The 24,346-nt window shown below is 41.1% G+C and overlaps 1 protein-coding gene across 1 annotated transcript in view; it reads right to left on the bottom strand.

Annotated features, from left to right (window-relative positions):
* Nucleotides 1–3,982: 3,982 nt before the first annotated feature.
* The window catches only part of ttc39b (tetratricopeptide repeat domain 39B), a 32,231-nt gene continuing 11,867 nt past the window's right edge, over nucleotides 3,983–24,346 (bottom strand). The window contains exons 2-19 of the mRNA XM_079257989.1: nucleotides 22,782–22,816; nucleotides 22,150–22,254; nucleotides 16,652–16,783; nucleotides 16,356–16,426; nucleotides 16,197–16,264; nucleotides 14,634–14,698; nucleotides 14,401–14,506; nucleotides 14,061–14,126; nucleotides 13,849–13,957; nucleotides 13,614–13,681; nucleotides 13,437–13,496; nucleotides 12,458–12,619; nucleotides 12,252–12,343; nucleotides 11,142–11,262; nucleotides 10,935–11,046; nucleotides 9,334–9,451; nucleotides 9,121–9,237; nucleotides 3,983–7,555 (exon numbers count right to left, since the gene is read on the bottom strand). Coding sequence (XP_079114115.1) covers nucleotides 7,459–7,555; nucleotides 9,121–9,237; nucleotides 9,334–9,451; nucleotides 10,935–11,046; nucleotides 11,142–11,262; nucleotides 12,252–12,343; nucleotides 12,458–12,619; nucleotides 13,437–13,496; nucleotides 13,614–13,681; nucleotides 13,849–13,957; nucleotides 14,061–14,126; nucleotides 14,401–14,506; nucleotides 14,634–14,698; nucleotides 16,197–16,264; nucleotides 16,356–16,426; nucleotides 16,652–16,783; nucleotides 22,150–22,254; nucleotides 22,782–22,816 — 1,704 coding nt within the window. The 3' untranslated portion in view covers nucleotides 3,983–7,458. The remainder of the gene's footprint in view (nucleotides 7,556–9,120; nucleotides 9,238–9,333; nucleotides 9,452–10,934; nucleotides 11,047–11,141; nucleotides 11,263–12,251; nucleotides 12,344–12,457; nucleotides 12,620–13,436; nucleotides 13,497–13,613; nucleotides 13,682–13,848; nucleotides 13,958–14,060; nucleotides 14,127–14,400; nucleotides 14,507–14,633; nucleotides 14,699–16,196; nucleotides 16,265–16,355; nucleotides 16,427–16,651; nucleotides 16,784–22,149; nucleotides 22,255–22,781; nucleotides 22,817–24,346) is intronic.

Here is a 24,346-nt window from a genome sequence, read left to right as displayed (position 1 = left end):
ATCCATGAGCATCAAGGCTATGATTAGCAACAACGTTAGCCGTCTTCCATAACCACAAAGTCAATAAAGTGAAGGACAGAAGCACAAATAGGTTTAAGTTTGAAAATGAATCAATAAAACTTATTTGAAAATTAAGATCAACCAAAAGCTTCATCTGGGCTCCTGGTGTCGCTTTGTGTGTTCAGCTCTGGTACGAAGTCCAGTTCGGGTCCTTAACTATACACAGAGTAAATATGTCATCATCTGTGTATTCAGGGTCTTTAAAATTTGAAGTTTGTTGAAGAAAACAGACAAAATACAATCTATCTTTACTTAGAAACCTTTTTAACCCTTTCATGCATCGCTGCCATATGGACGCATATTTACAAGCTTTTTCTTGCATATGGACGGTATTTTTGTAAATAAACCACTTTTGTGGATGTTAGTGAGTCATCCAATATGTTTCCACTCACTGGAGAATAAATAAATATATGATATAATTGAACATAATGTAATTACGCAAGTTTGACTTTGCAATTTATTGGAAACGAAAATGATACAGCTATATTTTATACAACATTTACATAGTATAATTCTGATTATATATTATTGTATAACTATTTTAAAGAATACATTAAAATAAATCATAAATCAAGATAAATTCTAAATATCACTTAAACAAAAAATATCACTACATATGTCTGTAGAGGTAAAATAAGTATTTAAAAAAATGTTGCATCGTGTTTTGTTAATTCATGCATGAAAGGGTTAAAACATTCACACGAGAACAAAGTGCAGGGCAGAAAAATTGAATCAATATTTGTTTCGACTTTTACAAAAACCAAAAGGAAAGCCAGAAATAATGGACACAAGTAGACAAATTCATTTATTTTAATTAAATTTATTTTTACTAATTTAAACTAGTAAAAAAAAAAAATGTAAAAATTAAAAAAAAAAAGCACATTAAAACTGTTCTACATCACAAAATAAAAGAACAAAATGAATTAAAACAAATCAAACAGAACTAAATAAGATGAACGTGGAGCTCTCTGTTTAATGCAGCAGATGATCAGCTGACCAGATGGAGGCGATGAAGCAAATAAAATCAGTAAAAAAAACAACAGAAACTGAATTATAGAAATGAGAAAATTCTTTTATTCCTTATGAAAGACAACAGAGTCAATGTGAGATGTATATGTTAAGAGAATAATTTTTCATCATCAAACATACTTTGTTCCTGCTATGAATGTATAATTTATCATGCATAGCAGCTTAGAACGGTGGACACTGAGCGTATTGATCCATCTGCTGAGCCAAACTTTATGGGAAAAACTTTCTAAATGTTTTCTGAGGAAAAAACAAACAAATCTGCAAATTCGTTGCAAAACACAAAGAAAACATCGAGCATGAACCTGGCGGCCGCGAGCGTTAAAAACCGAGCTGAAGTTAATGATCCACGCAAAGGAAAGCAGAACAGAGAACCAAATATTTAACATTGTTGCCTAATTTGTGGCTTTTCACATGAGACGGGTTGTTGAGCGACTTCTGGAAAACAGACGTAAAACGTTCAGAAAGACTCAGAAAAACCCAGAAAACAGATTTTTATTCATGACCAGAGATCAGATCAGGTGAAGGAATCAAACCCAGCCGAGTTTAATCTGCACCAAGCTGGAAGAGTTGGACAGGGGACGGAGGGGACAGGGGGGATGAAGGGGACGGAGGGGACTGAGAGGACTGAGAGGACGAAGAGGACGGAGGGGACAGAGAGGACGAAGAGGACGGAGGGGACTGAGAGGACGGAGGGGACGAAGAGGATGGAGGGGACAGAGAGGACGGAGGGGACTGAGAGGACGGAGGGGACGAAGAGGATGGAGGGGACGGAGGGGACAGAGAGGACGAAGAGGACGGAGGGGACTGAGAGGACGAAGAGGACGGAGGGGATGAAGAGGACGGAGGGGACTGAGAGGACGAAGAGGACGGAGGGGATGAAGAGGACGGAGGGGATGAAGAGGACGGAGGGGACTGAGAGGACGAAGAGGACGGAGGGGACAGAGAGGACGAAGAGGACGGAGGGGACTGAGAGGACGGAGGGGACGAAGAGGATGGAGGGGACGGAGGGGACAGAGAGGACGAAGAGGACGGAGGGGACAGAGAGGACGAAGAGGACGGAGGGGATGAAGAGGACGGAGGGGACTGAGAGGACGAAGAGGACGGAGGGGACTGAGAGGACGGAGGGGACGAAGAGGATGGAGGGGACGGAGGGGACAGAGAGGACGAAGAGGACGGAGGGGACTGAGAGGACGGAGGGGACGAAGAGGATGGAGGGGACGGAGGGGACAGAGAGGACGAAGAGGACGGAGGGGACTGAGAGGACGAAGAGGACGGAGGGGACGAAGAGGATGGAAGGGACGGAGGGGATGAAGAGGATGGAGGGGACGTAGAGGACGGAGGGGACAGGGGGGACGGAGGAGACGAAGAGGATGGAGGGGACAGAGGACTGAGAGGACGGCGGGGATAAGAGGACGGAGGGGACGAAGAGGACGGAGGGGACGAAGAGGACGATGAAACACTGAGGATATCACCCAAGTAATTTGTTTTGATGCCAATCGAATCAGTTGGCAGAAGAATCTCCTCACATTTGTTCATACAGCTCACACTAAACAGATGTCGTCTACCGTCCCCGCTCCATCACTAGCTGCCATGATCGGCTTGGCGTTTGTGGTTAGCATCGCTGCGTTAGCTGTCCCCGCTCCAACCCAACCGCCATGATCGGCTTGGCGTTTGTGGTTAGCATCGCTGTGTTAGCTGTCCCCGCTCCAACCCAACCGCCATGATCGGCTTGGCGTTTGTGGTTAGCATCGCTGCGTTAGCTGTCCCCGCTCCAACCCAACCGCCATGATCGGCTTGGCGTTTGTGGTTAGCATCGCTGTGTTAGCTGTCCCCGCTCCAACCCAACCGCCATGATCGGCTTGGCGTTTGTGGTTAGCATCGCTGCGTTAGCTCTCCCCTTCCATGAGGAAACCTTCTGGAGGTCTCTGCAGGAAACGGCTCCAAAATCAGCATAAATATTTCATCAAACTTCCTCTGACAAAACTCTTAAGCAACATCTTCTTGTGTTTTGTTGATTTTATGCTCCAACACTTTGCTTTAGATCAATCCTGCCTCTTTACTGGTCCAGATGAACAAACCTGGTGCCTTACTGGTCATTTCCCATAAAGAGATTAGATCAAATCATGACACAAATAAATGAACCATCTCTTGATTTGCCCTGTGTCTCTGTATCACTCGGTTTTAAACCTTTAAAGTTGAACCAAAGAAAACATGGCAAGAAAGATGCATTATTTATAAATAAAATTTTAATAACAATAATTATAGTATATTTACCATTTATCAGAATAATTGTAGTGCATCGTTGTGACCACCAGGGGGCAGTAGACACGTATCCGTGTGTAAAACTGGGTTTTCAGATTTCTTATTGTCATTCAACACATCATCGATGCCCTGCAGAACGACATGACGATGCATTTTATGGAGACAAAAAACAGACTGGATAAGCTCTGAGAATGAAGACTGGAAGAAGAATAGAGTAAAAAACAACAAAAAAAAAAGACTATTATTTTATATTACTATAAAATGATGCAAAATATCTTTTAAAAAAAACTGTTGCAAGGTTGGATTGAGTGTTTTTGTGTACTACAAGTAAATAACCTGAGACATTTCTACCAATAAAAGAGTTTCTCAGGCACTAAAATAAAGACTTTTTCTAGAAATAGTTTGCAGAAAATTCCAATGTGGATTATTAGTTCAGGAAAAAGTGGATTAAAAGATTCATAAATCTGAAATACTTGAATGAATTGAAGCCTTGTTGATGCAAAACGACAAAATAAACACAAAAACGATGAAAATGAACAATATTCCTCTTTATTTATTATATTGCACCACATGATCAGCACCTAAACATAAAGCCTTTAAACTGCTCCATCAAAATGTCTTCAGCTGGAAGAAAAAACAGGATTCTATGTATTTAACAACATGCGATGTAAAGAAAACTTTATTACAGATTAAAGAGACGCACAGAGGCACCGACATGACGCGCACGGACTGAAACCTTCAGCCTTTGTGGCAAAGAAACAACTTAAACAGGTTTAGTCATCAAAGTAATCAAAATGATCAATAAAAAAAAAAAAAAAAACAAAAAAAACAGTGTTTGGCCTTGTTCAGGGTTAAACCTTCCGTCCGGTTCAACTACAGAATATTTGCTTGATATAAAAATATTTATTTGGGGAAAGATTGAGGCAAAAAGTTTTTCTCTGATTTGTTTCTGATTGGTTAATCTCTTGTTTTTGTCCGTAATAAACGTGAAGTTTTATCACTGCGGTCAACGGGACTTACGTTGTTTATTCTGTCTAAACTTTCTGGAGATTTTGTTCCATAGTTTTGTTATTTCCACGAAGCGTTGCATCGTTGCAGACCGCTCTCATGTGTTTCTATTCTTCAGTAGAGGCGAGAAACTGAGCAGAAACGTGAGAAAAACGTCTTTTACAGAGTCTTTAATTCTTCCAGAAAATTCACTTTGACAACCAGAAGATGCTAACATGTTAGCATTAATGGCTAATTCAGGAATAAAATACGACAAATTGCTTTTGCTCTCGATGTGGTGAAGCTTATGTGGAGAGTTAGCTAAACCGCTGTAGTTTACGTGTTTCATTGCCACAACCAAAGAGAACAACATCCGAACGTTTACAGGCACAGAAAACAGAAAAACAAAGCAAAACACACATGTAATTTGGTCTTCAGGTTGATACATTCATGATGGGAAAGGCCAACGGTCAGGAACTCGCCTCCCCCTTTGGAAGCTAAGATGTCGTCTCCGGCATTTTTCTTTGCGTTTTAGAGACAAAATGTACGAATGTGTTGAACGACCGGCTGGAAAACTACTGCTTGGGATGTCTGTACTTCGTTCCGGAGTGCATAATGACATTTAAAACTCGCTCAGTCGTTCCCGGTATATTCTGAGATAAACACCAAAACAGAACAAACGTTTAAAAGCAGGAAACCAGGAAAACTTGGCGTTTTCCGTGTTTTCGGGGGGGCTGAGCAGCTAACTGTTTCTAAGAGGCAGAGCGGCTTCGGTGAGAGAAATCACGGCAACAACCAACCAAACCGTCTCAAGTCGAGTTTATTTTCACGTCACGGAACCAAACCTCCGTGCGAACAGCGACCAGAACCGGATTATTCCAGATCAGACCCTTCCTGTACCTTCGCTTGGTTCAGTCGCAGGGTTTACATTAAATTGATGTTTTTCACTTGTTCTGTGGGCGAATACGAGATCTGAAGGTGGCAATGAAACGCTGCCATCTTCAAACGGGGGCTTCCCTGCACCTGCACCGTACAAATGACCCGATCGCTGCGGTCACACCGAGACTTGGAACGATTCAGTCTGTTACAGAAAATATCGTAAAAACACGACTTGAAGGAAGATTTCTCATTCGTCTTCACATCGATGTAATGGTCTTGTTTCAGTTCACTGGTCACTGGTCACTGGTTTCCCAAACTGGGCTGCTGAGAGCCACTGTGTTTATCTACGGGCCCAAACGTAAGTCAGTGAATAGAAAACGACTTTTTTAACGTTTACAGACGAGGTTTTTCATCAGAAAGGACATGACTAGAACGTAAAACTTGTCGATGTAATGAAAGAATACAAAACCTGAAACCAGTCCCAAAATGCTAACATGTTAGCATTTTGGGACTCGGTTTGGATCCCCGTCTCAGCCAGTTTGACCAGTCGTTTGTGGACGTGATGGAAAAATCCAGAAGTTTTGGAATAACTTGGTTTTGGTTAAAATAACGTAACTCTCAGCGAGAAAAGGACGGAATGTCAGCTCGATGAACTAAATGTGATGTTTTATTTTTATTTAGCGTGAAATGAACTTTTCTGCCGTTTCTACCCAAAAACACGCCGCGCTGATCTTTGCTGAGCTGTACGAAGAAACATAATTATCGAAGATGAAGCTAAACTAACCTGGTCGGTTAACTCTGTTAACTCATTGTTAAATGGTGAAGATCACATGTTGTCCAGAACACGGACAACGTGAGTTAAGTTTTTATCATTTTTTCTGCCAACGCTGAAGCCAAATGTTTATTTTACGTCCATTTATTAGTTTATTTATCAGACATGCAGAGAATTTAGCATCACGATGTTTCTTGCTTTTATCTTCGTATGTTGGTATTTTGGCTTTTTCACTCTTAAATAAATTTAAAAAACGCGTTGAATAAATAAAACCAGTGCTAGTGGACGATGCGATGTAGCTAGCTGGTGCCGACTGGACATGATGGTTTCTGGTCCAGTATCACACATCTGTCTCGTTTTAATGTTTTACATGAAATCTGCGTTTCTAAAACGTAAACATGACAAGCTGCTCTGTTGGGATGCTAAACTGGTTTGACAGAAAGTAGTCCCTCTACTCGCACAGACCCGCCGCGCCCACATCTTGGAGCGGCGCCGTGAGATCAGCGGCGGCTCAAATCGTCATTTTAAAGCATCGGAACGATGCTTTAAAATGACGCGTAAAGACCAACTGGATGCTTCAGGACTCTGCAACGGCTGCAGGACCGCGCTCTTCTGTCCACCGGGTTGGCTATCAGCCTGACGACAGGAGCACGCCACTGAGCATGCTCAGAAGAGGCTCTGCATTTGAGAAACGGAAGAAAGAAACGTCCAGGCTTCGGAAAACGGATGCAAAGCAGCCGACGGGACAAACGACGACTTCTGAACGGCACAAACTCGACTATTACTGTAAGAAATGTGCAATTACAGCATTCAGTGTGTAAGCGCCTTCACATGCACGCCGTGTTGCGCTGTCTGTGTGTCCCGCTCTGTCTGTGTGTGTGTGTGTGTGTGTGTTTAAGCCACCGATGGTGAAAATGTCGTGATTGCACGTGAACAGAACAGTTTCTGTGGTTTGACGCTTTAACAGGAAAAACAAACGAAGGTCGGTGTGTCCCTGCAGCCGACAGGAACGGAACAAACCATCCGTTTCCACGTTTTTTAAACCGGATTGATCCGGTTTTCCCATAAATAAAGAGTTTTTCAGAGACTTCAACATGTTTGTGCATCCGGCCAGGACTTGTTTCTGACAGACATCGTTTCTTCAAACGGGAAAAATCGGATTTTTGAGCCTTTTTCTCACAAAGAAATGGAAAAAAAAGGCGCAGATTAAATCACTGGTTTGTGTTTTTTCCTGTATTTCTCGGTGGATCCGTGATGGTCTGACTGGTATCTTCATGTTGTGCTTTTGGGTTAAAAAGAAAAAGACAGAAAAGCGACACACACATTGTAGTGAAACTGCGTCTGCCAGTGAAGCCAGATGTTTCAGAGGAGGCACACATCTGTAGAGCCACTGACAGACTAAATACTGGAACAACTCTGTAGAGGAACAGAGGCCTCCGCCCGTCCAGCTGCAGCGCCGGCCGGTCGCTTCATGGCGTGCTGACGGGCGAACCCTTCAGGCTGCTGAGGGCGGCGTGGATCCGGAAGTGCAGCCTGGACTCCATGGAGTAGTCCTTGTAGTTCGTCCTGATGGAGAAAAACAGGAAAAACGTAGGAAGCTCCCGACATGTTTATTTACACAACAAAAAAGTGGCGTTTGGGGTCTTCCTCAGACTGAAGGCGCCGGGTGATGCACCTGCTCAGGTCATTTCCAGCCAATCAGAACAGGGTGATCACGTGGAAGTACAGAAGATACTCGCCGACTCTGGTCATCGTTCTTGAGCGTTTAGGTTTTGACAGCGTATCATGATACGATCACCTGATGGTTCTGAAAGCCCGTCTTCGGCCAGAACTCCTCCCACTTTGCAGCAGCAAAGGACTGGAACTCCTAAACTCCTTCAAACTACCATTTCTCCCATCAATCGCCCCGTTTAGAGTGAAGTGAACCCACTCCCTAGCGTTCCGTTGTGGTCTTAGTTGTAGTTTTCTGCACAGCCTCGGCGTTCTGCAGCTGCTTTAGAGGGTTTTAGAAATAAAGCTGGTTGGAAACAAACTTAAAAACTGAGTTGGTTTTATTTACTGCAAAGGAAACCTCCGGAAGAAAACCAGCACGGCTGCCTCTCGTCTGACGTGTAAGGACCGCAGAACATTGTTGTCATTCCTGACAGCTTGGCTCGGGGCCTCCAGGGGTCCCTGAGGATGTGTAGCGGCGGTAACCTGGGCTTGTCATTAGCAGACGTAGAAGAGCTACGTCGCTGCAGCCGTTAGCAGACATGACGGTGACACCTGGAAGCCAACACGCATGCAGGTTTTTACACGCTAAGTACAGATATGTTGTCACCGATGTCCGGCAGGAGCCCATATTATCATCCCGCCACCACCGTGCTCAACCTCTTTCTTTTACCAAACAGTTTTATTTTTAACCATTTCATTCTTATTTGTGAACTTAATTATTTTATTTTCTATTGTATGGTATTGATTTATTTCATTTTCTTTTTTTTTTTTTCTTTTTTATTCCAGCCCGTTTTTGGGGAATTTTTCCAGATTATTCCCATCCGACACGTGTTTTTTGTTTAAATATTAATAATCTTGAAAGTGCGTATTGTCTACTTATCTACTGTATATACATCTCTATTTATTATTTGTTATTAATTTATTTCATATTTGTTTTTAATTTTTAACCTTTTTTGGGAATACTTTTTCCAGATTTTTACAGTCAAACACGTGTTTTTTGTTTGAATATTAATAATCTTGGAAGTGCGTATTGTCTACTTATCTACTGTATATACATCTCTATTTATTATTTGGTATTAATTTATTTCATATTCATGACATTTTTTTTTATTTCAGCCTGTTTTTGGGGAGAATTTTTCCACATTTTTCCAGTCAGACTCATGTTTTTTGGATAAGTATTAATAATCTTGGAAGTGCGTATTGTGTACTCAGACACTGAACAGTTGCAGAAATCCGTTCAGAAGTTTAAAAAATTTAATCTGTTAAGGTTAAAAAAGGATTTAAGTTCATTCTGACGTATAAAAAGCTAAAAATCTTCCCCTGTGTACAAGTAGTGGATAAATACTGTGTATCATTGTGTGTTATTGGGTGTTTCTGAGCTGGAAGTATTTCCATAAAGGCAAATAAAACACACTTACTTGGCGTTTTCGATGTACGCGGTGGCCTTGATGAAGTCTCCCTGCAGTTTATACAAGAGGCCGAGCTCATAGACGGTGAAGGGGATCAGGTAGTGATCGTACCGGATGCGACTCTCACTAAAGACAAACACACACACAGGAGACGAGATCCGTCACGCCGAAAGAGGACTCTGTAAAGCCAGGAGTGTCTGGATGCCTGCATGTGTGTGTTACCTGGACAGGACCTGTGTGAAGCAGAGCTCGGCCTGCAGCAACCTGCCCAGGTGTTTCAGACAGAGCCCCTTCAACATCTGGACCAGGCAGCTGTCATCTGGATGGAACTCTGATGGGTCTGAAGGAGGGACGAGAGCTGGTAGTTAGGAGATGTTTACATGTCCAGCACTGCAGAAACACAAGTCCAGCTGCAGGAACGGCTTCCAGCAGCTGGAACACGGTCGTTACGTGCAGTTTGGACAAAACAACACCTGGATGAGAAAAGTCCCGCGGCAATCGGTCACATTCAGCTGCAGACGGTTTTTCAGTTTAAACTCAGGCATTCAGCAGCTTTGCTTTCTTTTCATCAACACCATGAAAATATTGTTACTTATTTCTGTCTGAAAAGCCGCGTTACTCACACAAGCTGGTTCATGCCAGTTGGGTCAGTTAGTTCACACCATTTGGTTTAGTTGGTTCAGTTGGTTCACACCATTTGGTTTAGTTGGTTCAGTTGGTTCACACCATTTGGTTTAGTTGGTTCAGTTGGTTCACCGCAGTTGGGTCATACCAGTTGGTTCACACCAATTGGGTCACGCCAGTTGGGTCACACCAGTTGGTTCACACCAGTTGGTTCAGTTGGGTCACACCAGTTGGGTCACACCCGTTGGTTCACACCAGCCGCAAAGAAAGAAAAGGACTGGACTAGACTTGACCGGACTGGACCAGACTGATAAAAAGCAGCATAATCTAGAACAGGGGTCTCAAACCCCAGTCCTCTGGAAGCTTTTTTATTGTTTCTCTGCTCCAACACATCTGAGTCAAACCAAATGGATCAAACAGCTTCTTTACAATGACCCATTCATTTCAGTCAGGCGTGTTGGGGCAGGGAAACAATGAAAACCTGCTGGACTGTGGTCCTTGAGGACCGGTGTTTGAGAACCCTGATCTATAAACAATATAAATAATAAAAATGTTCAATCCTTCCTTTATTTTGTGGAACTAAATAATCAAGATGTTGACATTTAATTAAGGATTCTTTTAGAAAATAAAAACATCCTGAAACTTCTGGATAAAAATAAGTTGTTTTAACCACATAATGACTCAATTATATATTTACATAACTTTGATATTTCATTCTCAAAATTTCGAGATTTCATTGGATTTATCCTAAACGCAACAAAAAGATTTTTTATAAAAAATATAAATGTATTAAAGATTTTATTTTTATTCAAAATTTATTTTCACACTGATTTAATTTAAAAAAAAATTCATCATCTTCAAAAATATATATATTTTAGACTTTATTATATGTATCTTTTATTCCCATGTAATCCATTTAATAATTTATTTTACTTATTTGTCTTTTTTATTGTTGAAGTGATTGATTTATTGAGCATATTTACACATTCATAGACCTACTCATGTACATGTGTGTGTAGCTACACACCACATTGATCTGAGGTATCTGGAAGGCTCGACTTGCAGCTAAGTCCCATCAGCATCTATCCCCTCCCCCCACGTTCCCAGTCACTGATCCATGAAGAGTACATGCAAAGTGTAGTGGGACCAGTACAGATCCCAGTGGAACTCCTTCAATCACAGTGCAGCAAGACGCTCACTTGGGTCGTTGCGAAGCTGTTCCTCAGCCGTCTCTATGGTAACCAGCAGAGACTCTGTGTAGTCGGATCTTTTCCCAACGATGGTGAAACCGTTCCAAACGTACATCATCTCCTGCAGACACAGAAAACGTTTCATTCGCCGGTTCCACCATCTTTTCAACACGCTCCCACTCCAGCCAGTTGTTAACTTTCCACAGCACGTCATACCAGTGCAGGGATGAGCAGCGGGATGGGCGTAGACGCTTTATAACGTCTGGACTTCCTCACTGCGAACTTCTCCGTGGGAATGGACTTCCCGGCCAGACGCTGTTTAAGCGCCTCCACCTGCCTGCAAACACACATGTTTATCTCCTTACTGAAGAGACAACAAACCTTGGACCGTCAAAAGCAAAACTGCTCCAATAAATTTCCTCTGATGGAAGAAAAAAAAAAGGCTGAAAAATGTCCAGTTAGATTTTTCTCCAAAATGTCCCAAATCTCCAGATTTCTCCTGATTTTATAAGACATCTAGAAATGTTCTCACAGTCTGAATGTAAACAAACCAAACATCCACGTCACGAATTTCTTTACTTCTAAAGATGAAAATAATTTAACTTTACTATAAATATATTTGAATTATCTTCATTAATCCTGATATTGTTAATTAAATTGTTTTCGTTATAATCAGAAATTAAGCATTCATCAGCTAACAGCAGCTAAGCAGATGTTCTCACATCTGGCATCCTCAAATCAATCATTTCTCTTTAAGGATATTTCTCCAGATTTAGCCTTTTTTCTTGTTTTTCATGCTTCAAACTCTAAAATCTAACATATCCTCAGCATCAAAACCCCGTTAACAGGATCTGAAGTCATATTTTATTCTTCTTCTCGTCACTGTTGTATCTTGTAACAACATAAATTAGCTTTTTTGTGTTTTAGAACTCTGATATCAAAAAAATCTAAATGTTATTTTTAATTTTATGGCGTTCCTCTGATATGTTTCGACTTTTTACATCACTGAGAATGATCATTTTTATTTATTTATAGCTAAATCATTAACTGATTGTAAGGGGTGGGGTTTAAAAAGTTTTTTACCGACTTCTTTTCCAGTATGTCTGGTTTTGATTTTTCTTAATAACTTTTTTTTGTTTGTGGAATGTCTTTTATTGAATATATATCGAAATAAACTCATCCAATCTAATTTATTTATTCATTTATTAATCTAGAATGTGCGTGCTACTTTTCCTTGTCCAACAGATGAAGCAGTCATCCCAAAGGGATGAATAAAGTCAGGACTCCGTCTGATTAGCAGCGAGCGTAACTTTACGTTGGACTGACCTGAACAGCTCCACGATGTCCTCCCCCGTCTTCTTCACCTCCTCCTCCGACATCATGCTCAGGATGGCTGCCTTCTGGTACACGTAGATCGCCTGCAGAGAACGAAAAGGTCAGATAAGCAGATTTTTTTTAGCTTGGTTGTTGTTTCACGTGCTGAAAAGGATTTATAGATATTATCTGGACGAGTGTTGACTTTGTGAGTTCACCTTGGACCAGCGGCTCTCCTTGCACAGCAGGTCAGCGTAGCGGTACGCCTGCTGCCAGTCCTGCTGGTACGAGTGAGTCCACATCAGCTCCCAGTAACACAGGTGGTGGATCTGCTTCCACTCCTGCTGGCTGCTGATACACTCCTCATACCTGGCACGGGCCTGAAAGGACCAATCAACTCTTCATCGAGCCACTTCATAAAGGTCTGACAAAACAAATCACTTGGAAACTAAAAGAATGAAAAAAGGTGGAAATATATCAAATTTTAATGTATAATGAAAAAAATGTCCGCCAGAAACGTAGTCTGTAGTTGATCATTGTTGTTGCTAAAATTTAATCTTCTCAAAATAAGATTAAGGTTTAACTAATTAAAAATCATGTTGAAATGAAGAGCTGTGGGAATTTAATGAAGTGTGGAGATGTGATCTTCTAAAATCAGGATGTTTGAATTTCAAAAGCAAAACATCTTAGAAAATTATAAAACCAAAAAAAATAACTTATTAATATTTTGAATCAGATTTTTTAAATTAAATCCTAGTAAGTTTGAAATTATCCAATTAATAATTTAAAAAATCATAAAATTGTGATAATTAAAAAAAAAAAAAGTATTTTTAAATATTTTTAGATTACAGATTGTGAATGCCAAATAAAAAAGTTAAAAAAACAAAATATTCGGAGTGAAAAGTCAAATGTCATTCCATAATTATGAGAAAATTAAAGTTGGTAAACAAAAAGTAAATAATAAAAAAAACAACAACAATATGTTATTAAGAAATAGTCAAAAATAAAATTAAATTGAAATAAATTTTCTTATTTTTATTTTAAAATGTAAAATATATGTGAACTTTCTTGAAAATTCAATAAAGAATATTCTTAAATCTTTTTTTTTTACATGCAATTTAAACAATTTAAAGGCTCATTTTAAGAGATAATGTCAAACTGAGGTTAAGGACCATGTCGGGTTTATAAATGTCAAACCTTCTCAAAGTTTCCTCGCAGGGCGGCGATACGAGCAGAGTAGAAAAGAATAATGGAACCCTGAAAGGAATAAATGAACATATCATCAATAACAGTTCATTTGACTTAACATTTACTTTCTGCACCTTGAGATTACATTTTAAATATGAATCATTATATTATGCTTGCTTGGCTTACTTTGGGGTATTTTTGTTGGTACGGTTCCAGCAGAGCTTCAGCCTCCACCAGATTCCCTTCCCCAGTTCCTTCGAAATAAAAAATAAGTTTGACATCTTGCAGTTTGGAAACCTGGAAAAAGAAAAGACTCCAACTGGAAGTAAATCAGCCCTTGATAATTCAAGATGTACGCAGAAACAAGGTAGAACTACAGTTAAACTTCGCCTAAAAAAGAGAGATCAACACGTTTTCCTACCCAGTATCAAGGAGACATATGTGTGGTAGAAGAGGAGGGTCAGAGCAGAGAGGATGGAACGCAAACTGTTGGTGGAAGCGCCTTCCCTCAGCTGAGATAAGCCAAACCTCTACAAACAAAAGCAGACAGTAGTCACACTTTACAAATCAAAAGTTTCAAGCATTTTTCTGCAGTTTTTAATGTGTAATTATGTCAAGACAGGTTTTACTGACCCTGTTTCCTGAGAATCCAATAAACTCCAACAACCTTAAAATCCTCTGAGGGAGGAGAGATAACATCTAAAAGAGACAGAAATGTATTTAGAGGGAGACACTGATGGGAGGGGAACAACCACTTTGCATCATTCTGCATCAGCAGGACCGGGTTTGTCTATATGCTGATGATATGCGGCTAAGTTTGGCTAACAACTAATAAAAACAACAACAAAAGAAAGATCCCATTCTGCCTCCTTTTCTACTTTTACAAACGAAATCACTAAAAGAAACTATTTTTATGTTAATAAAGGAAAGTTTTTGTGCTTTAACATGTCATTAAACATCTTTGAAAATTCACCAGGTTGAATGATCCAATCCCCAGCTTGACTCCGCCTTCAAACTGTTTGAACGAATCGGACTGTTCGGCCAGGTCCTGAGTGACGTTCAGCACATTCTGGCAATCCCTGTTGGACAACGGGAAGACAGATGTCACAATGAGAAGAGAACATCATCAAACTTTCATGTAGCACTCGTTCAGCTTGTTGTTTTTCCCGTTAGTTTATCCTTTCAGCAACATTTTGCTTCACTCACTTGTAGATTTGGTAGCTGGTTCGGATCTTGATGCCTCCTTTGATAAAGCTGATCATGTTCTCATCCTGGGAAATGGAGACAGATTCAGTTTAAACCAACGTTCCTCATGATGAGCATCTCTGATCCAGATCATGTGTTTCAGTCATTCTGGTTGGTTTACTGGCAGCTACGCGGCATTTCAATCCAACATTTCTGTAAGACACACTGCTTAAAGGTCATTACACACTGACTGAATATTTCCTCGACATAAATCCCAACACAACGTATTTTTTATTGATTTTTCTGAATAATTACATCAGACAGATATATAATGGGCCAATCAGAAGGCACGTTGACAGCGTCACCAGAGCCGTTCGCGAGTTTTGCAAGTGTCACTTTGTTGCTTCATTCAGACTTTGCATCACCATGGCGACTATCTTATCGTCTAATTTTTCTCTGCTTCTTCAAGCTAGCTGCTGAAGCTAATCCTCAGACTGTCCCACAGACGTCCTGAAGTCCAGCCTGGTCCAGCATCAGATGATGGACTTTCTTTTATAGACGAGGATGAAGCCAGGACCATATGTAGCATCAGCACGATATCGGCGTCATTTGATGAAGACTCCATCGTTGTTTTTGTAACATTGCTCGTTTGATTTAGAATATTTATTATTTATTCACGTTTTTGCACTTGGTGTTTTTAAACAAAAAACGTCCATATTTCACATCGAGATTTGACGTAATTTTGTGTCGTTTATTGGCATCGGGCTTGGTGTAAATAGGCTTTAACCTGTAGAATTGTGCAATTTTACTTCTAAAGCAGGTTTTTACAGAAAAGAGACCTGGTTTGGACAAACCACTTTATTGGACCTTTGCTGACGTAGCGGGACTGTTTTTGTCGCAGCACCATCTGCTACTGGACTACAGGATGACTTTAAAGGTGAACTGCATCTGGTCTGAAATGTCTGAATCCCCACTGAGTGGTTCGGCTCGGGACGACACGGTCGGGGTTTGGTAATATGTGTGTTTCCATTACGAAGCCATCCCATAATACCAAACCAGACTGCACCATTTCCTGTCCTGTCCACGGCAACAGCGAGCACGAAATGGACAAAACGTTGCTGTTTAGTCCAGGTTGGAAAGGTCTGGAACTACAAACTTTCCCAGCTTTAGTTGGTTTTCTCTGTTGTTTGAAGCATCAGATTAGTTGACGCTATACTGGACATGTGGACTAAACCCTGCACACCCAGTGGCGGTCCGACTCGCAGTAGGACCGATCCTCCTGAACCGAAACGGGGCTTTAGCGTTCCAGTGGCGTATAACACGGTTAGTTATGACTGGTTATGCTTTTCTGTCATTAATGTGCAGATTATTCTACTAATGATGATGTTTGACTGGTGTGGGGACTTTGTGGTTTAAATGAGCGCCATGACAGGTGGAGAATTCCTATTTTACTGTACAAGACATTGTGAAGTCATTGAAACGAGCTATTTTGCTTCACATTAAAGCTATTTTTTAATGAAAGAATAAAAACCCTGGTGTTCATGTCAGGACTTCAGATTGAAACGGAGAACGTGATGTTGTGACCTGTACAAACGTCAGTGTTGCCTTCTGCAGGAGACACTCGGCGTAGCAGATCTCTGCATGCATCTCCTCTGCAAACAAACCAAAGCACAACGTTCAGTTCCTGCCTGTTCCAAAGCATTTTCTTCTTCTGCGAGTCTGCTGCGTGGGCAGGACTCCTACCTTCCTGCAGGTTGGACTGCTTGCTGATCAGACTGGAAAGAGATCCGACCACAGAGTTCCTTTTCCTGAACCTGCAGAGACACGTTCCAGACTAAATCTTTAGATCTGCTCTGTCCGACATCACTGTTCAGACAGATATGCCGGTTTTTAGGTTACGGATGGTGAAAAACTGGAGGTGGGGAGGGGGAACAGACAATGAAGACTCTCTGAGCTTGTTTTATTTGGCTAAAAATACGATTAAGTATATAGAAACTGATATTTTCCCAGGAGAAGTGGAATGAGAAGCAGAAACTCACCTCTGACAGGTCTGTAATGCCTCCTTGATGGTTGCCATGGCGGTCTGGATGTCTTTGTGCTCGAAGGTCATGGCGGCCTGCATCACCAGGATGCTGCTGTAACCCAGCGCGTGGTACATACTGTCCCTCCACCTGCAAACAGTTCATAGCTGCAGTGGCAACACGCAGGAGCATCGAGCAACAACAGACACAATCTGGACTTTAACATATAGCATGCTGACGGAGGCCTGGGGAGTCTGAGATGTAGCTCTGGGGATGTTTTCTGCATTGCTGGGACGGACGCTCCTCAGAAATTCAGCTGTTTTGAATGCTTTTCTGTTGGACGAACTCCAGATTAGAAATGACCTTACAACCCTTCCCAGATGGATGAGCAGCAACGGCTGCTTCTTTACCTTCATTTCTGATGTCTTTCCTCCTTGGTGTGGTGTCAACACACCTGAAGGCTTCAGAGCAGCAAACGGACAAAACTTCTGCTTGATGCCAGTTTTCATTCATTGTTTTTTCTTTACGTCTTGGTTCCATGGACAGACGCTGCCTAAACATCGGATCTAATCCAACATAGCTGGCGTCAAACAGAGATCTGAGTTTTTACCTGTCTGAACTGCTGGAGCTGACATGACCAGGGTTTGTTTGTCTCTTCTCTGGCTGAACTGTCCTTTTGGTATCAATGAAGTTGTCTTGAGGTTAAAGAGGAGCTGTAGTTCTGATGAGCATTAAATTAGTGCGTTGATCAACAGCTTCTGGCTGCAACTTCACTCTTTGTTTCTAAAGAAACTTAAAAAGGGTTAAAGTATTCTGCACATTTCAGTCAAATTCACTTTAATATGCAATCCAAAGGGCCAGAAATAATCAATCATTTTCACAAACCCCCTCATTCATTTTGACTTGATCCTCTCAGATCAGCCTCTGCTAGAAACAAGCCAACAGAGGAAGCTCCGCCCTGTTTCATGCCTGGAGCTGCGTCTGATTGGTCAGCTGCTGGGAGTAGTTATACTGAGCAGTGAGGGTGGGCGGGGCTTTCTTCTCTTGCGCATGCACAACCTACAGAAGATGACCAATCACCAATCCCTTCCCCGGCACGTCACTAGAATCTCGAAGTAGAAAAAACTTTATCAAACCGTGACATGGAAACCGCACTTAGAGAGTGCTGGAAAACTCAAACATGCGTTTAGGTGATAAAAAAAATGGTGCTGCTCACATGTCTGATGACTATTCTACACTATAACACTGTAGAAAGCTCAGAAAACTAGAAACAGCATCAGAGAGCCACTTTAAGTTCACATTATACAACCACATTTATCTTAATTACAGACATTGTGAACGTATCAAAAACAGACATCACATATTTACTTTCAACAGAAGAAGAAATTAATGTAAAAAGCCAAACAAACCAGTTGTAATGGTACTTTTACTGGTACTGGCACCAGCACCAGTCCCACCAGAACTGGCAGCCTTTCACAATAAAGGTCCATTTCTGCTTCCTTTCATACGTAAATAAGCACATCTGTTTCAAACGTTGGTATTCGTCGCCGTTCTCATGCTTCTTTTATGTTTGCATGGTTGTTAGTCAGTGCTGCCCCCTAGTGGATGAGCTGAGTTTAGACTTCAAGTTCTGACATCAGCTGATGGCGGTAATGCAATGCTATGAAGTTGTTTACAACGGTCCAAAATCACCAGAAGAAGAAACTTCTTCTGGCTTTTATTTGTTTCTGTGCTGTTTTCTTCATCTTCCTCTTCTTCTTCTCTGGTTTTTTCGCTTCTTTGGTTGTGTGTCCGCTACACAGCTCACCACTGCCCCCTCTGGCGCTATTGCTCCATTTTCTGCATCAAATCACAACCGATCTCCTGGAAATCAGGTCAAATCAAACACGTAAGCGATGCAGGAGATGAAGGAAGCTGTGCGTCCGTCTGCGTGATCATCTCCTGCATCCAGAGGGTTCATTCACACCAGGACAGTCTGCGGACTCCGTTCAGTTGGGCAGGAAAATGTTTACGATGCACTTTACTCAACCAAACCTGGACAACAACTGTTCACCAGGTGGAATGGGGCAATATTCCCCATTTTGGGGAATATTGCCCCATTCCACCAACTGGAAAGTAGAAGAAATTGCTGCTCATTGATTGGCCATGACAGAAAACGCCTCGTTCAACACATAGACATCATATATACGTAGACGCCTCATTGAGTGCTGGAGAGTGGACCAGCGTCGCCGCCATATTGGATGGGTCGAGTATACTGCAGCGTCAACGTAGTTTCCCCACAGAACTCTTTTGTGGAACAACGCGTATATATTACAGACTAAAAAAACAAAAACAAAAACAAAACACTTTTCTACATAATTGGTTGATAAATAGTATTAACACAGTGAATAATCTCCTGAATGCAAGTGAATTGTTAGAATTATTATTATATTATTATTAGAATTATTCCTGCACACCAAGAACCCAGTAGAGGCAACACAGGTTTAAAAAGTAGAAGTAGAAAAAAAGCGTAGCTTCATATATGAGTAACGAAGCAGAGCGCTGGAGGATTTAATGTACTGCACAAAGGACAATCATGAGACAACAAGTGGAGAGAAGACATTACATTTAACAAAGAAGGAATGAAGAATAAAATAAACCTAAATTAACACTAATACACACACACACGCATATTATTCATATATGTATATTATTCATATATGTATTATATATATATATATATATATATATATATATATATATATATATATATATATATATATATATATATGTATGTATATATACTTTTCAACACCAGTCTGAGACAAAATAGAGTCCCAGTCCTGTGCAAGTAAACACCTTTCAGGACCCATTCCAGTCTGCATATCGTAATGGACTTGGGGTTGAAGATGCCATCATATACCTGCTCCAGAGAGCACATTCTCATCTGGACCATTCAGGCAGCACTCTGAGGGTCATGTTCTTTCATTTCTCAGTGCTTTTAATACCATTCAGCCTGCTTTGTTATGTGAGAAGCTCCATAAATTCCAGATGGATACCTCCACAACCACCTGGATCTATGACTACCTCACAAACAGACCACAGTTTGTGAGACTGAAAGGTTGTGTGTCTGAGATGGAGGTCAGCAGCACTGGTGCACCACAAGGAACTGTACTCTGGCCATTCCTCTTCACTCTGTACACCTCAGACTTCCAGTACAACTCTGAGTCCTGTCATCTGCAGAAATACTCTGATGACTCTGCAGTTGTGGGGTGTATCAGGGATGGACAAGAAGCAGAGTACAGAGAACTGGTCAGTCAGTTTGTTATATGGTGCGGTGACAATCATCTCATATTAAATAGCAGCAAAACAAAAGAGATGATTGTTGACTTCAGGAGGAAGAAGAATAAACAAAGCACTGTTTCCATCCTGGGAGAGGAGGTGGAGGTGGTGGAGGAATACAAGTATCTTGGAGTTCAGCTGGACAACAAACTGGACTGGAAATACAACACTGACTACATCTACAAGAAAGGTCAGAGCAGACTGTACTTCTTAAGGAAGCTGAGATGGTTTAACGTCTGCACCAAGATGTTGCATATCTTCTAGAAGTCTGTTGTGGAGAGTGCAGTCAGCTTTGCAGCATCTGCTGGGGTAGTAGCATCAGAACCAGAGACTTGAAGAGAATCAACAAACTGATCCAGAAAGCTGCTTCTGTGCTTGGAGTAACTCTGGAGCCGCTGGAGCTGATTGTCCAAAGAAGAATGCTGCACAAGCTGATGAAGATGATGGAGGATTCTTCACACCCTCTCCACAATACAGTGATGAAACAACAAAGTGTGTTCAGTGAGAGGCTTCTTCAGGTCTGATGTAAGACTGAAAGATACAGAAGATCATTCCTGCCAGCAGCCAGCAGCCTCCAGAACAAGACCTCCTCTAGTTATTATTATTATAAACTATGATGTTGAATTTCCCTTTGGGATTAATAAAGTACTTTTCATTTCATATATATATATATATATATATATATATATATATATATATATATATATATATATATATATATATATATATATATATATATAATGTAATGTTACTTCTGAGTGTTATATTTTATTATTAAACCTACATAAAATGAAACATCCTGGGTCTAATGTCTTGCTGTTCTGTATACAGCAAAATTTGGATTGTCTTCATTAAATCTTACTCCAAGGTTTTTGGAAAGTTAGCAGCCCTTGTGTACCAGGAAATTTCCCTCAGCAGTCTAAACCTATCGCAGCATGACAAAGGGATAGTTAGATAGCTAATGATCGCTAACTATTGGACTACAATACAATACAATATTTTAACTTAAAAGCACGTTGTTTTTTAATGTTTTACAGTGATCTGTATCATAACAATATCTCTGTAACAAACCAAACTGTGAGGAAAAACAGGTAAAAATCCGTGGCGTTCTTGTCGTGGTTGGACCTACACCTTACAAATAAATGCATTGGAGGCGCATGGGAGACCCATCCAAGATGGCGGCGCGATGAGACGTCAGCTCGTATAGGCGGCGTGATACGATGCGGCGTCTACAGATATATGATGTCTATGGTTCAACACGATTACACAGTGACGTAACTTTCTGCAGTCTGGCTTGCGTTGGTAGCATTCACCATGTTTCCCTACAACGCCAGATGTCGCCTCCTCCCATTGGTTCGCTGGATGCTGCGTTTCCTTCCACACTACAAGCAGGTCAGAGTTTTCTGGTCCACACCAGAGCTCAGATGGCTCCAAATGAACCGAACTACCTGTAGAATCGGACCTGGATTTGTTTAAAACGGACCAAACAGAACCATAAAACCTGGAGATTTATTCAGGATCCAGGGATCAATACCAGACTACATCACGTGTTGATTTAACACAACAACACGACAGAAAAACACTAAAGTCTGAAAATAACTTCATTCTTTTTTACTAAAACTGACTGAACAACTTTCTGGGCATTTAGCTTTAATGATACACACAGTTTGACATATTATGCATCAATTTCTGGTAAAAACTTTGCTTAAAACCCTCATAAACATCTGAAACTTATCTTCATCCCCCTAGTGGACACTTTCTGCAATGCAATAGTTTTGAGACATTAGACAGTAATAAACATTAAATAGGCAAAAATAAGAGTTCATGTTGTTAAAGGGTCAAATAAAAACCTATGATTAAAAAAAAAAGACTTTTCTTTCCTGGGTCTGGCTTTGAAGGGTTAAAATGTTGAATGTGAAAGCTGAGAACACATTCCTGTTAAAGATTAAAGCAGCAACAGTTCAAACTTTCCGCCTATTCAGAGTCTGAAACTAAACGTTTTTACTACTTAGTTTCAATCAGCAGGTTATTTCAGTCGGACTTAATCCGACACACACGGATAATTCCCACATTTCCCTCATTTAACCAGAAACCACGTGTGACTGATCCAGTTTGTTGATCATTTAGTCGTTTGCAGGAAAAACTGTGCACATAAAGCTGCACACATATGCATATGCATGCGTTGCCGTGGTTACCATGGTTTGAGTAGGTCCAGCGCTTGAGAGAACTTGTTGTTGAGGACGAGGTTCAGAGCACACTGTGTTTCCTGGATGGCGGTCTGCAGATCCATGTGACACGCTCTGTAACCACACACACACACACACACACACACACACACACACACACACACACACACACACACACACACACACACACACACACACACACACACACAGGAAGCAAATAAAAACATAAGAGATGCAAAACTGGCAAGAAACCATGTCAGAAATGTTTTACTGTCTCGAGTGGCTCGGTGTGGTTCCGTATCCGGACCACGTCTACAGAAAACCCTCCATCTAAATTTCTTCGCCTCCATCTACGCCTAAAGCCCTAAAAATACACCGTCTGCCGACTTGTGAGGCGAGGCAGGTTTATGTTTAACCACAGGGGTTCAGAGACGGTAAAAACTGGAGAATAAAACACGTCGTGTAGAATGTAAGGAACAGGAGGGAAAAGAAAAAGAAAGAACATGAGAACAAAAAAAAACTGGTAAATGTAATAAAACAAACAAGAACGACGAACACCCACAGATTTCAAACCAGAAATCAACACAGGAGGAAAGAGAAACGCACACACTTCCAGCATGCGTGTGTGTGTTTGTACTTACGCAGGAATCCGATCGAAGGCGTCCTCGAAGCAGTCCTGAAACACAGAAACACATCAGAGTCAGGGCCGGATTAAAAGTGCACCGGCCCCTGGGCCCAGAGTGTTCCAGGGGCCCCTTTCCCCACCGCAACGTTGTGAAAACACTGTGAAACGACACTTCTAACATCTCTCAGCCAGTGGTACCAGTAGAAATACACTGGACACTGTGGTGTTACTGCGTGGCTTTTATGTCCAAACTGCTGGTGTTTTACCTACATGGGCCCCAAGTGGGCGTGGGCCCCTGGGCCCGTGCCCATCATGCCCATTGGATAATCTGGCCTTGATTGGAGTCACATGAAGCGTCGCAACAAACCCAGTAAATGTGTTGGATCTGGATTTTTCCAGAGCCGCTCCATATGGCAGGGGTCCCCTAACCCGGTCCAGACTGGGAAGATCCCAATCCTTCCAGTTTCCTGCCATACGTTCGTTCAAAAGACACATTTTTTAGATTCTTAAAAAATATATTCCAGTTATTTCTAAGTGAACTATAAGTTTTTTTTAAATTGGTTCTTCTATTTTTCCCTGAATGTTTTAATGGGACATGTCAGATTTTGATACTTTTAATCTCTTCTTCTACTTTCCAGCTTCACTGCAGAGTTACTTCAGCTCCACACGGTTGGTTCCCAACGCAGAAACACCAACGCTGGTTGGTTATTTCACATCGCTACTCTGGTCTCTGGAGATTTTCTGGAGATTATCCCAGACTCGTCGGGGTTATTCTGGATGTTTGTGGCTCTTTTTGTACAGAGTTATTCCTCCTTTGTTTAATAAATCACCCTATAGAATGTAATGATATGAGGGTGAATCCAGTTCAGGAACACAGATAATAAATAAATATGGTTTTGAGAGGGATGAGCCGCTGGTTTTATGATAATTTGATTTAAAAAATAGATAAAAGTCTGAACCGAGTCGGTCGGTGAGATAAAAGACTCTTCAGGAAATAAATGTGATATTTTGCAGATGTTTACAGAAGAGCAAAGCGAACGTATCTGATCTTTACTTCCAGTCCGCCTTCATGACGCCAGTCTATAAATACATCATGTTTATTTTACTGATAAACAAGGTTGCAAGGTTTTTTAATAGATATTTACTTTAAATAATATGGTAATTTTAATGGTAAATGTATGTTTAGCTAATGGATCTAACGGTTTGCGGAGATGATCTCCTGTCTGATGGTTTACTGATGTCGTTCAGGACTTTTCCTGATTTATTGTCTTTTTTATTTCCATCTTTTTCTGTGTAAAACAAAGAAAACCGGAGCTGCCGACTATGTAAAAATGCTTCATAAATAACTCAGATGTTTGCTGGTCCATCCCTCCTGGACCAGCCTGTGTGGGTACAAACATCCCAGCTTTTGCAAACGCTTCAGTTTTCCAGCAACAAACAGTCTCCGGATCAGATCCCGATCCAGTTTTCTGGTTTTCCTCCAACATGAATAACCAGCAAACATAGAAATGATTTAAACAGAGTAAAGTCTCCGATTATAATCTGAAAAAAGCAGCAACAGTCAGAAGACTTTACTCTGAC

This window comes from Telmatherina bonti, assembly GCF_933228915.1.
Source record: "Telmatherina bonti genome assembly, chromosome: 18".
Taxonomy (NCBI): domain Eukaryota; kingdom Metazoa; phylum Chordata; class Actinopteri; order Atheriniformes; family Telmatherinidae; genus Telmatherina; species Telmatherina bonti.
Note: the sequence above shows the minus strand (reverse complement) of the source record. Positions and strands in the feature narration are given on the sequence as shown.